Here is a 15,691-nt window from a genome sequence, read left to right as displayed (position 1 = left end):
CTTTTGGATAGATTTGGGATGAGAGTTATATGCAGATTTGGGGGCTCAGTGTGAATCGTGGTGCCGAAGTGTGCAGATAACAGGCACGAAAAGAGGAAGGGAAGTGGCGTGATCTCGTTTTGGATGGGTTTTTGTCATCTAGTTGTTCCAGGAGCAGAGGTTTTCTTCCCTGTGGAGCAGTGAACGGTGGCTTCTCTGTCCATCACTTTGGCTTTGAAGAGGCTCACGGGGACGTGGAATGGTCCTTTCGACTTTGTTTCTAAAGTCCCTTTTTTTCCGTTTGTCAGAGATTCAGTCTCGGGCCTGGAGCAGACGGGCAGGTGCGTCTGGAGAACGGGACGAATATCTCCGCAGCTTCTGCAAAGTGGAACTTCAAAGCTGTTTGATAGCTCGGCAAGGTAAGCTACTTTCTCAGATGGGCGCTTTTCTAGGCATAGGCAACATTTGACCTGCACGGCCTGTCGTGCACTAAATGTTTCATGAGGACTTGTGTGACCTCTCCGCCTTGGTTGTATGCTGATTTTCAGGAAGGCTAGAGGCAAGGCCTGAGCATACGTCTTGGGTGGTTTTCACCAGTTGCACTTGTCAGCGTTCCACTAGCTTCCGTAGCTTGCCAGTGGTTCCAGTGACCCTGCTTGCGTCAGCTTCCGTAGCTGAAGTCAGCACCCGGTCGCCAGGCTTCCTTCCCTGAGGTGCCGTGGTGTCACAGGGGGAGCCTGGCTTCCAATGGAGTTCCACAGCATCAACACCCCAGGGTCTCCAGGGTGCCCGCCACGGGGTGCCAAGGCACGGGCGGCCCCGCTGCCGTGTCAAAATGGCCTGTGGCTTGCACGGGCCCCAGGCTGCCAGTTGGCCCTTGGCTGCAGGAGCGGGTGGCTGGGTGGCCGGGATCTGCAGGCCCGAGGAGGGCCCTGGGGTGGTAAAGCGGCAGGGATGATCGGGTGGCCTGCATGCCGTGCTGCAGCTGCCCGTGCCAGGTGACACCGAGCCCCTGTGCGAGCGAAGGCAGGCAGCCCTCTCCGGCGAAGAGCCCGGGCTGTGCCACCACGCTCCAGCAGCTCCCTGCAAAGGCCAGCTTGGGCAGAGTGGAGGCCCAAAAGCCAGTGGAAGGCCGTCTGCTGCTCCGAGTTCTGTCGAGAGGTGAGCCAGATATGTCCCATCTGGGGAAAAGGGGGGGAATAGGACTGGAACGGTGCCCCTTTGCTACAGTTACTGCCATCCCAGGAAGACAGCCAGAGTTGGGAGGGGCAAGATGGAGCAGAGGGGAAGCTGTGAGGAGCAAGCTGTGCAGCAAAGCCCCCATTTGTGCAAGTGGTTCTTGTGGAGAGCTTTTGGATAGATTTGGGATGAGAGTTATATGCAGATTTGGGGGCTTAATGTGAATCGTGGTGCCGAAGTGTGCAGATAACAGGCACGAAAAGAGGAAGGGAAGTGGCGTGATCTCGTTTTGGATGGGTTTTTGTCTTCTAGTTGTTCCAGGAGCAGAGGTTTTCTTCCCTGTGGAGCAGTGAACGGTGGCTTCTCTGTCCGTCACTTTGCCTTCGGGAAGGCTCACGGGGACCTGGAATGGTCCTTTCGACTTTGTTTCTAAAGTCCCTGTTGTTCCTCTTGGCAGAGATTCTGTCTCAGGCCTGGAGCAGACGGGCAGGTGCGTCTGGAGAACGGGACGAATATCTCCGCAGCTTCTGCAAAGTGGAACTTCAAAGCTGTTCGATAGCTCGGCAAGGTAAGCTACTTTCTCAGCTGGGCACTTTTCCTGGCATAGGCACCATTTGACCTGCACGGCCCGCCGTGCACAGAATGTTTCATGAGGACTTGTGTTGCCTCTCCGCCTCGGTTGTGTGCTGATTTTCAGGAAGGCTAGAGGCAAGGCCTGAGCATACGCCTTGGGTGGTTTTCACCGGTTGCACTTGTCAGCGTTCCACTAGCTTCCGTAGCTTGCCAGTTGTTCCAGTGACCCTGCTTGCGTCAGCTTCCCTAGCTAAAGTCAGCACCCGGTCGCCAGGCTTCCTTCCCTGAGGTGCCGTGGTGTCACAGGGGGAGCCTGGCTTCCAATGGAGTTCCACAGCGTCAACTCACCAGGGTCTCCAGGGTGCCCGCCACGGGGTGCCAAGGCCTGGGCGACCCCGCCGCCGTGTCACAATGGCCCGTGGCTTGCACGGGCCCCAGGCTGCCAGTTGGCCCTTGGCTGCAGGAGCGGGTGGCTGGGTGGCCGGGAGCTGCAGGCCCGAGGAGGGCCCTGGGGTGGTAAAGCGGCAGGGATGATCGGGTGGCCTGCATGCCGTGCTGCAGCTGCCCGTGCCAGGTGACACCGAGCCCCTGTGCGAGCGAAGGCAGGCAGCCCTCTCCGGCGAAGAGCCCGGGCTGTGCCACCACGCTCCAGCAGCTCCCTGCAAAGGCCGGCTTGGGCAGAGTGGAGGCCCAAAAGCCAGTGGCAGGCTGTCTGCTGCTCCGATTTCTGTCGAGAGGTGAGCCAGATATGTCCCATCTGGGGAAAGGAGGGGAACAGGACTGGAACGGTGCCCCTTTGCTACAGTTACTGCCATCCCAGGAAGACAGCCAGAGTTGGGAGGGGCAAGGTGGAGCAGAGGGGAAGCTGTGAGGAGCAGGCTGTGCAGCAAAGCCCCCATTTGTGCAAGTGGTTCTTGTGGAGAGCTTTTGGATAGATTTGGGATGAGAGTGATATGCAGATTTGGGGGCTCCATGTGAATCGTGGTGCCGAAGTGTGCGGATAACAGGCATGAAAAGAGCAAGGGAAGTGGCGTGATCTCGTTTTGGATGGGTTTTTGTCATCTAGTTGTTCCAGGAGCAGAGGTTTTCTTCCCTGTGGAGCAGTGAACGGTGGCTTCTCTGTCCGTCACTTTGCCTTTGGCGAGGCTCACGGGGACGTGGAATGGTCCTTTCGACTTTGTTTCTAAAATCCCTGTTTTTCCGTTTGTCAGAGATTCAGTCTCAGGCCTGGAGCAGACGCGCAGGTGCGTCTGGAGAACGGGACGAATATCTCCGCAGCTTCTGCAAGGCGGAACTTCAAAGCTGTTCGATAGCTCGGCAAGGTAAGCTACTTTCTCAGATGGGCACTTTACCTGGCATAGGCACCATTTGACCTGCACGGCCCGTCGTGCACTAAATGTTTCATGAGGACTTGTGCTGCCTCTCCGCCTCGGTTGTATGCTGATTTTCAGGAAGGCTAGAGGCAAGGCCTGAGCATACGCCGTGGGTGGTTTTCACCGGTTGGACTTGTCAGCATTCCACTAGCTTCCGTAGCTTGCCAGTGGTTCCAGTGACGCTGCTTGCGTCAGCTTCCCTAGCTGAAGTCAGCACCCGGTCGCCAGGCTTCCTTCCCTGAGGTGCCGTGGTGTCACAGGGGGAGCCTGGCTTCCAATGGAGTTCCACAGCGACAACTCACCAGGGTCTCCAGGGTGCCCGCCACGGGGTGCCAAGGCCTGGGCGGCCCCGCCGCCGTGTCACAATGGCCCGTGGCTTGCACGGGCCCCAGGCTGCCAGTTGGCCCTTAGCTGCGGGTGGCTGGGTGGCGGAGAGCTGCAGGCCCGAGGGGGGCCGTGGGGCGAGAAAGCGGCAGGGATGATCGGGTGGCCTGCACGCCGTGCTGCAGCTGCCCGTGCCGGGTGACACCGAGCCCCTGTGCGAGCGAAGGCAGGCAGCCCTCTCCGGCGAAGAGCCCGGGCTGTGCCGCCACGCTCCAGCAGCTCCCTGCAAAGGCCGGCTTGGGCAGAGTGGAGGCCCAAAAGCCAGTGGCAGGCTGTCTGCTGCTCCGATTTCTGTCGAGAGGTGAGCCAGGTATGTCCCATCTGGGGTAAAGGGGGGGAACAGGACTGGAACGGTGCCCCTTTGCTACAGTTACTGCCATCCCAGGAAGACAGCCAGAGTTGGGAGGGGCAAGGTGGAGCAGAGGGGAAGCTGTGAGGAGCAGGCTGTGCAGCAAAGCCCCCATTTGTGCAAGTGGTTCTTGTGGAGAGCTTTTGGATAGATTTGGGATGAGAGTTATATGCAGATTTGGGGGCTCAGTGTGAATCGTGGTGCCGAAGTGTGCAGATAACAGGCACGAAAAGAGGAAGGGAAGTGGCGTGATCTCGTTTTGGATGGGTTTTTGTCATCTAGTTGTTCCAGGAGCAGAGGTTTTCTTCCCTGTGGAGCAGTGAACGGTGGCTTCTCTGTCCATCACTTTGGCTTTGAAGAGGCTCACGGGGACGTGGAATGGTCCTTTCGACTTTGTTTCTAAAGTCCCTTTTTTTCCGTTTGTCAGAGATTCAGTCTCGGGCCTGGAGCAGACGGGCAGGTGCGTCTGGAGAACGGGACGAATATCTCCGCAGCTTCTGCAAAGTGGAACTTCAAAGCTGTTTGATAGCTCGGCAAGGTAAGCTACTTTCTCAGATGGGCGCTTTTCTTGGCATAGGCAACATTTGACCTGCACGGCCTGTCGTGCACTAAATGTTTCATGAGGACTTGTGTGACCTCTCCGCCTTGGTTGTATGCTGATTTTCAGGAAGGCTAGAGGCAAGGCCTGAGCATACGTCTTGGGTGGTTTTCACCAGTTGCACTTGTCAGCGTTCCACTAGCTTCCGTAGCTTGCCAGTGGTTCCAGTGATCCTGCTTGCGTCAGCTTCCGTAGCTGAAGTCAGCACCCGGTCGCCAGGCTTCCTTCCCTGAGGTGCCGTGGTGTCACAGGGGGAGCCTGGCTTCCAATGGAGTTCCACAGCATCAACACCCCAGGGTCTCCAGGGTGCCCGCCACGGGGTGCCAAGGCACGGGCGGCCCCGCTGCCGTGTCAAAATGGCCAGTGGCTTGCACGGGCCCCAGGCTGCCAGTTGGCCCTTGGCTGCAGGAGCGGGTGGCTGGGTGGCCGGGATCTGCAGGCCCGAGGAGGGCCCTGGGGTGGTAAAGCGGCAGGGATGATCGGGTGGCCTGCATGCCGTGCTGCAGCTGCCCGTGCCAGGTGACACCGAGCCCCTGTGCGAGCGAAGGCAGGCAGCCCTCTCCGGCGAAGAGCCCGGGCTGTGCCACCACGCTCCAGCAGCTCCCTGCAAAGGCCAGCTTGGGCAGAGTGGAGGCCCAAAAGCCAGTGGAAGGCCGTCTGCTGCTCCGAGTTCTGTCGAGAGGTGAGCCAGATATGTCCCATCTGGGGAAAAGGGGGGGAACAGGACTGGAACGGTGCCCCTTTGCTACAGTTACTGCTATCCCAGGAAGACAGCCAGAGTTGGGAGGGGCAAGGTGGAGCAGAGGGGAAGCTGTGAGGAGCAAGCTGTGCAGCAAAGCCCCCATTTGTGCAAGTGGTTCTTGTGGAGAGCTTTTGGATAGATTTGGGATGAGAGTTATATGCAGATTTGGGGGCTCAGTGTGAATCGTGGTGCCGAAGTGTGCAGATAACAGGCACGAAAAGAGGAAGGGAAGTGGCGGGATCTCGTTTTGGATGGGTTTTTGTCATCTAGTTGTTCCAGGAGCAGAGGTTTTCTTTCCTGTGGAGCAGTGAACGGTGGCTTCTCTGTCTGTCACTTTGCCTTCGGCGAGGCTCACGGGGACCTGGAATGGTTTTTTCGACTTTGTTTCTAAAGTCCCTGTTTTTCCTCTTGGCAGAGATTCAGTCTCAGGCCTGGAGCAGACGGGCAGGTGCGTCTGGAGAACGGGACGAATATCTCCGCAGCTTCTGCAAAGTGGAACTTCAAAGCTGTTCGATAGCTCGGCAAGGTAAGCTACTTTCTCAGCTGGGCACTTTTCCTGGCATAGGCACCATTTGACCTGCACGGCCCGCCGTGCACAGAATGTTTCATGAGGACTTGTGTTGCCTCTCCGCCTCGGTTGTGTGCTGATTTTCAGGAAGGCTAGAGGCAAGGCCTGAGCATACGCCTTGGGTGGTTTTCACCGGTTGCACTTGTCAGCGTTCCACTAGCTTCCGTAGCTTGCCAGTGGTTCCAGTGACGCTGCTTGCGTCAGCTTCCCTAGCTGAAGTCAGCACCCGGTCGCCAGGCTTCCTTCCCTGAGGTGCCGTGGTGTCACAGGGGGAGCCTGGCTTCCAATGGAGTTCCACAGCGTCAACTCACCAGGGTCTCCAGGGTGCCCGCCACGGGGTGCCAAGGCCTGGGTGGCCCCGCCGCTGTGTCACAATGGCCCGTGGCTTGCACGGGCCCCAGGCTGCCAGTTGGCCCTTGGCTGCAGGAGCGGGTGGCTGGGTGGCCGGGAGCTGCAGGCCCGAGGAGGGCCCTGGGGTGGTAAAGCGGCAGGGATGGTCGGGTGGCCTGCATGCCGTGCTGCAGCTGCCCGTGCCAGGTGACACCGAGCCCCTGTGCGAGCGAAGGCAGGCAGCCCTCTCCGGCGAAGAGCCCGGGCTGTGCCACCACGCTCCAGCAGCTCCCTGCAAAGGCCGGCTTGGGCAGAGTGGAGGCCCAAAAGCCAGTGGCAGGCTGTCTGCTGCTCCGATTTCTGTCGAGAGGTGAGCCAGATATGTCCCATCTGGGGAAAGGAGGGGAACAGGACTGGAACGGTGCCCCTTTGCTACAGTTACTGCCATCCCAGGAAGACAGCCAGAGTTGGGAGGGGCAAGGTGGAGCAGAGGGGAAGCTGTGAGGAGCAGGCTGTGCATCAAAGCCCCCATTTGTGCAAGTGGTTCTTGTGGAGAGCTTTTGGATAGATTTGGGATGAGAGTGATATGCAGATTTGGGGGCTCCATGTGAATCGTGGTGCCGAAGTGTGCGGATAACAGGCACGAAAAGAGGAAGGGAAGTGGCGTGATCTCGTTTTGGATGGGTTTTTGTCTTCTAGTTATTCCAGGAGCAGAGGTTTTCTTCCCTGTGGAGCAGTGAACGGTGGCTTCTCTGTCCGTCACTTTGCCTTCGGCGAGGCTCACGGGGACGTGGAATGGTCCTTTCGACTTTGTTTCTAAAGTCCGTTTTTCCGTTTGTCAGAGATTCAGTCTCAGGCCTGGAGCAGACGGGCAGGTGCGTCTGGAGAACGGGACGAATATCTCCGCAGCTTCTGCAAAGTGGAACTTCAAAGCTGTTCGATAGCTCGGCAAGGTAAGCTACTTTCTCAGCTGGGCACTTTTCTTGGAATAGGCACCATTTGACCTGCACGGCCCGCCGTGCACTGGATGTTTCATGAGGACTTTGTGTTGCTCCGCCCGGTTGTATGCTGATTTTCAGGAAGGCTAGAGAGGCAAGGCCTGAGCTTGGGTGGTTTCACCGGTTGCACTTGTCAGCGTTCCACTAGCTCGTAGCTTGCCAGTGGTTCCAGTGACGCTGCTTGCGTCAGCTTCCTAGCTGAAGTCAGCACCCGGTCGCCAGGCTTCCTTCCCTGAGGTGCCGTGGTGTCAGGGGAGCCTGGCTGTTGGGTTCCACAGCGTCAACCACACCAGGGTCTCCAGGGTGCCCGCCACGGGGTGCCAAGGCCTGGCGGCCCGCTGCTCGTGTCACAATGGCCTGTGGCTTGCACGGGCCCCAGGCTGCCAGTTGGCCCTTGGCTGCAGGAGCGGGTAGCTGGGTGGCCGGGCGACGAGGAGGCTCTGGGGTGGTCAAGCGGCAGGGATGATCGGGTGGCCTGCACAGCTCCCTGCAAAGGCCGGCTTGGGCAGAGTTGAGGCCCAAAAGCCAGTGGCAGGCTGTCTGCTGCTCCGATTTCTGTCAAGAGGTGAGCCAGATATGTCCCATCTGGGGAAAGGGGGGGAACAAGACTGGAACGGTGCCCCTTTTCTACAGTTACTGCCATCCCGGGAAGACAGCCAGAGTTGGGAGGGGCAAGGTGGAGCAGAGGGGAAGCTGTGAGGAGCAGGCTGTGCGGCAAAGCCCCCATTTGTGCAAGTGGTTCTTGTGGAGAGCTTTTGGATAGATTTGGGATGAGAGTGATATGCAGATTTGGGGGCTCAATGTGAATCGTGGTGCCGAAGTGTGCGGATAACAGGCACGAAAAGAGGAAGGGAAGTGGCGTGATCTCGTTTTGGATGGGTTTTTGTCATCTAGTTGTTCCAGGAGCAGAGGTTTTCTTCCCTGTGGAGCAGTGAACGGTGGCTTCTCTGTCCGTCACTTTGCCTTCGGCAAGGCTCACGGGGACCTGGAATGGTTTTTTCGACTTTGTTTCTAAAGTCCCTGTTTTTCCTCTTGGCAGAGATTCAGTCTCAGGCCTGGAGCAGACGGGCAGGTGCGTCTGGAGAATGGGACGAATATCTCCGCAGCTTCTGCAAAGTGGAACTTCAAAGCTGTTTGATAGCTCGGCAAGGTAAGCTACTTTCTCAGATGGGCACTTTTCTTGGAATAGGCACCATTTGACCTGCACGGCCCGCCGTGCACTGAATGTTTCATGAGGACTTGTGTTGCCTCTCCGCCTCGGTTGTATGCTGATTTTCAGGAAGGCTAGAGGCAAGGCCTGAGCATACGCCTTGGGTGGTTTTCACCAGTTGCACTTGTCAGCGTTCCACTAGCTTCCGTAGCTTGCCAGTGGTTCCAGTGACGCTGCTTGCGTCAGCTTCCCTAGCTGAAGTCAGCACCCGGTCGCCAGGCTTCCTTCCCTGAGGTGCCGTGGTGTCACAGGGGGAGCCTGGCTACCAATGGAGTTCCACAGCGTCAACTCACCAGGGTCTCCAGGGTGCCCGCCACGGGGTGCCAAGGCCTGGGCGGCCCCGCCGCCGTGTCACAATGGCCCGTGGCTTGCACGGGCCCCAGGCTGCCAGTTGGCCCTTAGCTGCGGGTGGCTGGGTGGCGGAGAGCTGCAGGCCCGAGGGGGGCCCTGGGGCGAGAAAGCGGCAGGGATGATGGGGTGGCCTGCACGCCGTGCTGCAGCTGCCCGTGCCGGGTGACACCGAGCCCCTGTGCGAGCGAAGGCAGGCAGCCCTCTCCGGCGAAGAGCCCGGGCTGTGCCGCCACGCTCCAGCAGCTCCCTGCAAAGGCCGGCTTGGGCAGAGTGGAGGCCCAAATGCCAGTGGCAGGCTGTCTGCTGCTCCGATTTCTGTCGAGAGGTGAGCCAGGTATGTCCCATCTGGGGTAAAGGGGGGGAACAGGACTGGAACGGTGCCCCTTTGCTACAGTTACTGCCATCCCAGGAAGACAGCCAGAGTTGGGAGGGGCAAGGTGGAGCAGAGGGGAAGCTGTGAGGAGCAGGCTGTGCAGCAAAGCCCCCATTTGTGCAAGTGGTTCTTGTGGAGAGCTTTTGGATAGATTTGGGATGAGAGTTATATGCAGATTTGGGGGCTTAATGTGAATCGTGGTGCCGAAGTGTGCAGATAACAGGCACGAAAAGAGGAAGGGAAGTGGCGTGATCTCGTTTTGGATGGGTTTTTGTCATCTAGTTGTTCCAGGAGCAGAGGTTTTCTTTCCTGTGGAGCAGTGAACGGTGGCTTCTCTGTCTGTCACTTTGCCTTCGGCGAGGCTCACGGGGACGTGGAATGGTCCTTTCGACTTTGTTTCTAAAGTCCCTGTTTTTCCTCTTGGCAGAGATTCAGTCTCAGGCCTGGAGCAGACGGGCAGGTGCGTCTGGAGAACGGGACGAATATCTCCGCAGCTTCTGCAAAGTGGAACTTCAAAGCTGTTCGATAGCTCGGCAAGGTAAGCTACTTTCTCAGCTGGGCACTTTTCCTGGCATAGGCACCATTTGACCTGCACGGCCCGCCGTGCACAGAATGTTTCATGAGGACTTGTGTTGCCTCTCCGCCTCAGTTGTGTGCTGATTTTCAGGAAGGCTAGAGGCAAGGCCTGAGCATACGCCTTGGGTGGTTTTCACCGGTTGCACTTGTCAGCGTTCCACTAGCTTCCGTAGCTTGCCAGTGGTTCCACTGACCCTGCTTGCGTCAGCTTCCCTAGCTAAAGTCCGCACCCGGTCGGTCGCCAGGCTTCCTTCCCTGAGGTGCCGTGGTGTCACAGGGGGAGCCTGGCTTCCAATGGAGTTCCACAGCGTCAACTCACCAGGGTCTCCAGGGTGCCCGCCACGGGGTGCCAAGGCCTGGGCGGCCCCGCCGCCGTGTCACAATGGCCCTTGGCTTGCACGGGCCCCAGGCTGCCAGTTGGCCCTTGGCTGCAGGAGCGGGTGGCTGGGTGGCCGGGAGCTGCAGGCCCGAGGAGGGCCCTGGGGCGGTAAAGCGGCAGGGATGATCGGGTGGCCTGCATGCCGTGCTGCAGCTGCCCGTGCCAGGTGACACCGAGCCCCTGTGCGAGCGAAGGCAGGCAGCCCTCTCCGGCGAAGAGCCCGGGCTGTGCCACCACGCTCCAGCAGCTCCCTGCAAAGGCCGGCTTGGGCAGAGTGGAGGCCCAAAAGCCAGTGGCAGGCTGTCTGCTGCTCCGATTTCTGTCGAGAGGTGAGCCAGATATGTCCCATCTGTGGAAAAGGGGGGGAACAGGACTGGAACGGTGCCCCTTTGCTACAGTTACTGCCATCCCAGGAAGACAGCCAGAGTTGGGAGGGGCAAGGTGGAGCAGAGGGGAAGCTGTGAGGAGCAAGCTGTGCAGCAAAGCCCCCATTTGTGCAAGTGGTTCTTGTGGAGAGCTTTTGGATAGATTTGGGATGAGAGTTATATGCAGATTTGGGGGCTTAATGTGAATCGTGGTGCCGAAGTGTGCAGATAACAGGCACGAAAAGAGGAAGGGAAGTGGCGTGATCTCGTTTTGGATGGGTTTTTGTCTTCTAGTTGTTCCAGGAGCAGAGGTTTTCTTCCCTGTGGAGCAGTGAACGGTGGCTTCTCTGTCCGTCACTTTGCCTTCGGGAAGGCTCACGGGGACCTGGAATGGTTTTTTCGACTTTGTTTCTAAAGTCCCTGTTTTTCCTCTTGGCAGAGATTCAGTCTCAGGCCTGGAGCAGACGGGCAGGTGCGTCTGGAGAACGGGACGAATATCTCCGCAGCTTCTGCAAAGTGGAACTTCAAAGCTGTTCGATAGCTCGGCAAGGTAAGCTACTTTCTCAGATGGGCACTTTTCCTGGCATAGGCACCATTTGACCTGCACAGCCCGCCGTGCACTGAATGTTTCATGAGGACTTGTGTTGCCTCTCCGCCTCGGTTGTATGCTGATTTTCAGGAAGGCTAGAGGCAAGGCCTGAGCATACGCCTTGGGTGGTTTTCACCGGTTGGACTTGTCAGCGTTCCACTAGCTTCCGTAGCTTGCCAGTGGTTCCAGTGACGCTGCTTGCGTCAGCTTCCGTAGCTAAAGTCAGCACCCGGTCGCCAGGCTTCCTTCCCTGAGGTGCCGTGGTGTCACAGGGGGAGCCTGGCTTCCAATGGAGTTCCACAGCGTCAACTCACCAGGGTCTCCAGGGTGCCCGCCACGGGGTGCCAAGGCCTGGGCGGCCCCGCCGCCGTGTCACAATGGCCCGTGGCTTGCACGGGCCCCAGGCTGCCAGTTGGCCCTTAGCTGCGGGTGGCTGGGTGGCCGGGAGCTGCAGGCCCGAGGGGGACCGTGGGGCGAGAAAGTGGCAGGGATGATCGGGTGGCCTGCACGCCGTGCTGCAGCTGCCCGTGCCGGGTGACACCGAGCCCCTGTGCGAGCGAAGGCAGGCAGCCCTCTCCGGCGAAGAGCCCGGGCTGTTCCACCACGCTCCAGCAGCTCCCTGCAAAGGCCGGCTTGGGCAGAGTGGAGGCCCAAAAGCCAGTGGCACGCTGTCTGCTGCTCCGAGTTCTGTCGAGAGGTGAGCCAGATATGTCCCATCTGGGGAAAAGGGGGGGAACAAGACTGGAACGGTGCCCCTTTTCTACAGTTACTGCCATCCCAGGAAGACAGCCAGAGTTGGGAGGGGCAAGGTGGAGCAGAGGGGAAGCTGTGAGGAGCAGGCTGTGCGGCAAAGCCCCCATTTGTGCAAGTGGTTCTTGTGGAGAGCTTTTGGATAGATTTGGGATGAGAGTGATATGCAGATTTGGGGGCTCCATGTGAATCGTGGTGCCGAAGTGTGCGGATAACAGGCACGAAAAGAGGAAGGGACGTGGCGTGATCTCGTTTTGGATGGGTTTTTGTCTTCTAGTTGTTCCAGGAGCAGAGGTTTTCTTCCCTGTGGAGCAGTGAACGGTGGCTTCTCTGTCCGTCACTTTGCCTTCGGGAAGGCTCACGGGGACCTGGAATGGTTTTTTCGACTTTGTTTCTAAAGTCCCTGTTTTTCCTCTTGGCAGAGATTCAGTCTCAGGCCTGGAGCAGACGGGCAGGTGCGTCTGGAGAACGGGACGAATATCTCCGCAGCTTCTGCAAAGTGGAACTTCAAAGCTGTTCGATAGCTCGGCAAGGTAAGCTACTTTCTCAGATGGGCACTTTTCCTGGCATAGGCACCATTTGACCTGCACGGCCCGCCGTGCACAGAATGTTTCATGAGGACTTGTGTTGCCCCTCCGCCTCGGTTGTATGCTGATTTTCAGGAAGGCTAGAGGCAAGGCCTGAGCATACGCCTTGGGTGGTTTTCACCAGTTGCACTTGTCAGCGTTCCACTAGCTTCCGTAGCTTGCCAGTGGTTCCAGTGACGCTGCTTGCATCAGCTTCCCTAGCTGAAGTCAGCACCCGGTCGGTCGCCAGGCTTCCTTCCCTGAGGTGCCGTGGTGTCACAGGGGGAGCCTGGCTTCCAATGGAGTTCCACAGCGTCAACTCACCAGGGTCTCCAGGGTGCCCGCCACGGGGTGCCAAGGCCTGGGCGGCCCCGCCGCCGTGTCACAATGGCCCGTGGCTTGCACGGGCCCCAGGCTGCCAGTTGGCCCTTAGCTGCGGGTGGCTGGGTGGCGGAGAGCTGCAGGCCCGAGGCGGGCCGTGGGGCGAGAAAGCGGCAGGGATGATTGGTTGGCCTGCACGCCGTGCTGCAGCTGCCCGTGCCGGGTGACACCGAGCCCCTGTGCGAGCGAAGGCAGGCAGCCCTCTCCGGCGAAGAGCCTGGGCTGTGCCACCACGCTCCAGCAGCTCCCTGCAAAGGCCGGCTTGGGCAGAGTGGAGGCCCAAAAGCCAGTGGCAGGCTGTCTGCTGCTCCAAGTTCTGTCGAGAGGTGAGCCAGATATGTCCCATCTGTGGAAAAGCGGGGGAACAGGACTGGAACGGTGCCCCTTTGCTACAGTTACTGCCATCCCAGGAAGACAGCCAGAGTTGGGAGGGGCAAGGTGGAGCAGAGGGGAAGCTGTGAGGAGCAAGCTGTGCAGCAAAGCCCCCATTTGTGCAAGTGGTACTTGTGGAGAGCTTTTGGATAGATTTGGCATGAGAGTTATATGCAGATTTGGGGGCTCAATGTGAATCGTGGTGCCGAAGTGTGCGGATAACAGGCACGAAAAGAGCAAGGGAAGAAGCCTGATCTCGTTTTGGATGGGTTTTTGTCTTCTAGTTATTCCAGGAGCAGAGGTTTTCTTCCCTGTGGAGCAGTGAACGGTGGCTTCTCTGTCCGTCACTTTGCCTTCGGCGAGGCTCACGGGGACGTGGAATGGTCCTTTCGACTTTGTTTCTAAAGTCCGTTTTTCCGTTTGTCAGAGATTCAGTCTCAGGCCTGGAGCAGACGGGCAGGTGCGTCTGGAGAACGGGACGAATATCTCCGCAGCTTCTGCAAAGTGGAACTTCAAAGCTGTTTGATAGCTCGGCAAGGTAAGCTACTTTGTTAGCTGGGCACTTTTCCTGGCATAGGCACCATTTGACCTGCACGGCCCGCCGTGCACAGAATGTTTCATGAGGACTTGTGTTGCCCCTCCGCCTCGGTTGTATGCTGATTTTCAGGAAGGCTAGAGGCAAGGCCTGAGCATACGCCTTGGGTGGTTTTCACCAGTTGCACTTGTCAGCGTTCCACTAGCTTCCGTAGCTTGCCAGTGGTTCCAGTGACGCTGCTTGCGTCAGCTTCCCTAGCTGAAGTCAGCACCCGGTCGCCAGGCTTCCTTCCCTGAGGTGCCGTGGTGTCACAGGGGGAGCCTGGCTTCCAATGGAGTTCCACAGCGTCAACTCACCAGGGTCTCCAGGGTGCCTGCCACGGGGTGCCAAGGCCTGGGCGGCCCCGCCGCCGTGTCACAATGGCCCGTGGCTTGCACGGGCCCCAGGCTGCCAGTTGGCCCTTGGCTGCAGGAGCGGGTGGCTGGGTGGCCGGGAGCTGCAGGCCCGAGGTGGGTGTCGTGGGTTTGAGGCAGGACCCTGCCACGTGGATGCATGAAAACGGGCAAACAGGCTTCAAGCTTAAAGTTGCAAAAGGTGATTTAATTACCTAACAGAATTGGAGGATAAATGCAAGGCAAAAACAAACTTTTCATACATCATTTTGTTCACTTCCCCCCTCCTTCTTACGAACCTATAGTATTCACCCCCTTTCCTCCTTTACAATCCACGAGCCAGGTGGGGAAGGGGGGCTAGGGTGTGGGGTCTCTTTTCAGTCCACAGAGCAGATTCTCAAATTTATCACTACAATTCTTCTACTACAAATACTCTTTATCTCTACTTGTTTCTCTCTCTCTCTCTCCAGACAGTTTTCTGCTCTCACCCCCACCCTCTTAAGAAGCAGTCTCTGCACTCACCCCCCCCTTCCCTCTTTCCAAACCAACAACACAGACAGGGGCAGGTTGAGGGGTCCTCTGGTCAGTCCAACCAGGAAAAGAGGTTCTCTACTTAGCCAGGGGTCCTTCCCACGAGAGACAGTCCTCTGGGAACTTGTTTGGCGTGGGTCCAATCTCACGAGCAACATCCCGCATGAAATTCTGCTGCAACATGAATCTTTTTGTCCATAGGGTGCTGTGCAGACTCTCCCAAGCTGAGGCCAGGCTGCTTCCATCCCAGGAGCAAGGCCTTTGCAGTTTTAACTCTTAAATGAGACTCCCACTGGTTCACAGTCTTTTCCAGGCATCCACCTGCCCTTCTGGCGTGGGCTGTGGGCAGAATTTCTGCACTCCTGTGGACTCCATGGGCTGCAGGGGGACCTCCTGCCCCGCCATGGCCTTCACTGTGGCTTGCAGAAGGTTTTCAGCTCCAGCACTGGAGCACCTCCTCCCCCACCTTCTTCACTGACCTTGGCACTCTCCATGCTGTTCTCCCTCTACATGTTTTCACCTCCACCTCCTCCTCCTCCAACTACAAAGAAGTGAAAGAAGTGCGCGCCTGCTTTGTTTTGAATTTTTCTTAAATATGTTTTCACAGAGGCGTAACCAGCACCTCCAATTGGCCCAAACTTGGCCGGCAGCATGTCCATCACCTTCAGAGCCATCAGAGATTGGCTCTGCTGGACTTGATGTAAAAACTTCCAGAACTTGCACTCAGGACACACAGGAGCCATCTTTGTGCCACACCCCACCGCTCAGACACCTCCCTAGGCCTACTAGAAAAGCTTCTGAGGGGTCCAAATTTCTCCTAGATGTTAAAAACACTTCACTGATGTTTTGGGCCAATCAAAACCACCACAGGGGGCCCTGGGGCGGTAAAGCGGCAGGGGTGATCCGGTGGCCTGCAAGCCATGCTGCAGCTGCCCGTGCCGGGTGACACCGAGCCCCTGTGCGAGCGAAGGCAGGCAGCCCTCTCTGGCGAAGAGCCCGGGCTGTGCCACCACGCTCCAGCAGCTCCCTGCAAAGGCCGGCTTGGGCAGAGTGGAGGCCCAAAAGCCAGTGGCAGGCAGTCTGCTGCTCCGATTTCTGTCAGAGCTGAGCCAGATATGTGCCATCTGGGGGAAAGGAGGGGAACAGGACTGGAACGGTGCCCCTTTGCTACAGTTACTGCCATCCCGGGAAGACAGCCAGAGTTGGGAGGGGCGACCTGGAGCAGAGGGGAAGCTGTGAGGAGCAGGC

At 58.1% G+C, this 15,691-nt stretch overlaps 1 protein-coding gene and 1 long non-coding RNA gene across 2 annotated transcripts in view; both read left to right on the top strand.

Annotated features, from left to right (window-relative positions):
• The first annotated feature begins 122 nt into the window (after positions 1-122).
• LOC146420229 (uncharacterized) lies at positions 123-2,852 on the top strand. Its single transcript, XR_014849238.1, has 4 exons — positions 123-197; positions 288-398; positions 1,471-1,726; positions 2,798-2,852. It is a non-coding gene; the product is annotated as an uncharacterized LOC146420229 (long non-coding RNA).
• A 6,505-nt stretch (positions 2,853-9,357) lies between these two features.
• Positions 9,358-15,691, top strand: part of LOC146420228 (uncharacterized) — an 18,351-nt gene continuing 12,017 nt past the window's right edge. Inside the window, exons 1-4 of the mRNA XM_085048548.1 lie at positions 9,358-9,545; positions 10,767-10,877; positions 12,089-12,199; positions 13,413-13,523. Of these exons, the coding sequence (XP_084904674.1) occupies positions 9,386-9,545; positions 10,767-10,877; positions 12,089-12,199; positions 13,413-13,523 (493 nt within the window). The 5' untranslated portion in view covers positions 9,358-9,385. The remainder of the gene's footprint in view (positions 9,546-10,766; positions 10,878-12,088; positions 12,200-13,412; positions 13,524-15,691) is intronic.

This window comes from Lichenostomus cassidix, unplaced genomic scaffold (genome assembly GCF_008360975.1).
Source record: "Lichenostomus cassidix isolate B80296 unplaced genomic scaffold, HeHo_3.0 HiC_scaffold_44, whole genome shotgun sequence".
NCBI classification, from domain to species: domain Eukaryota; kingdom Metazoa; phylum Chordata; class Aves; order Passeriformes; family Meliphagidae; genus Lichenostomus; species Lichenostomus cassidix.
Note: the sequence above shows the minus strand (reverse complement) of the source record. Positions and strands in the feature narration are given on the sequence as shown.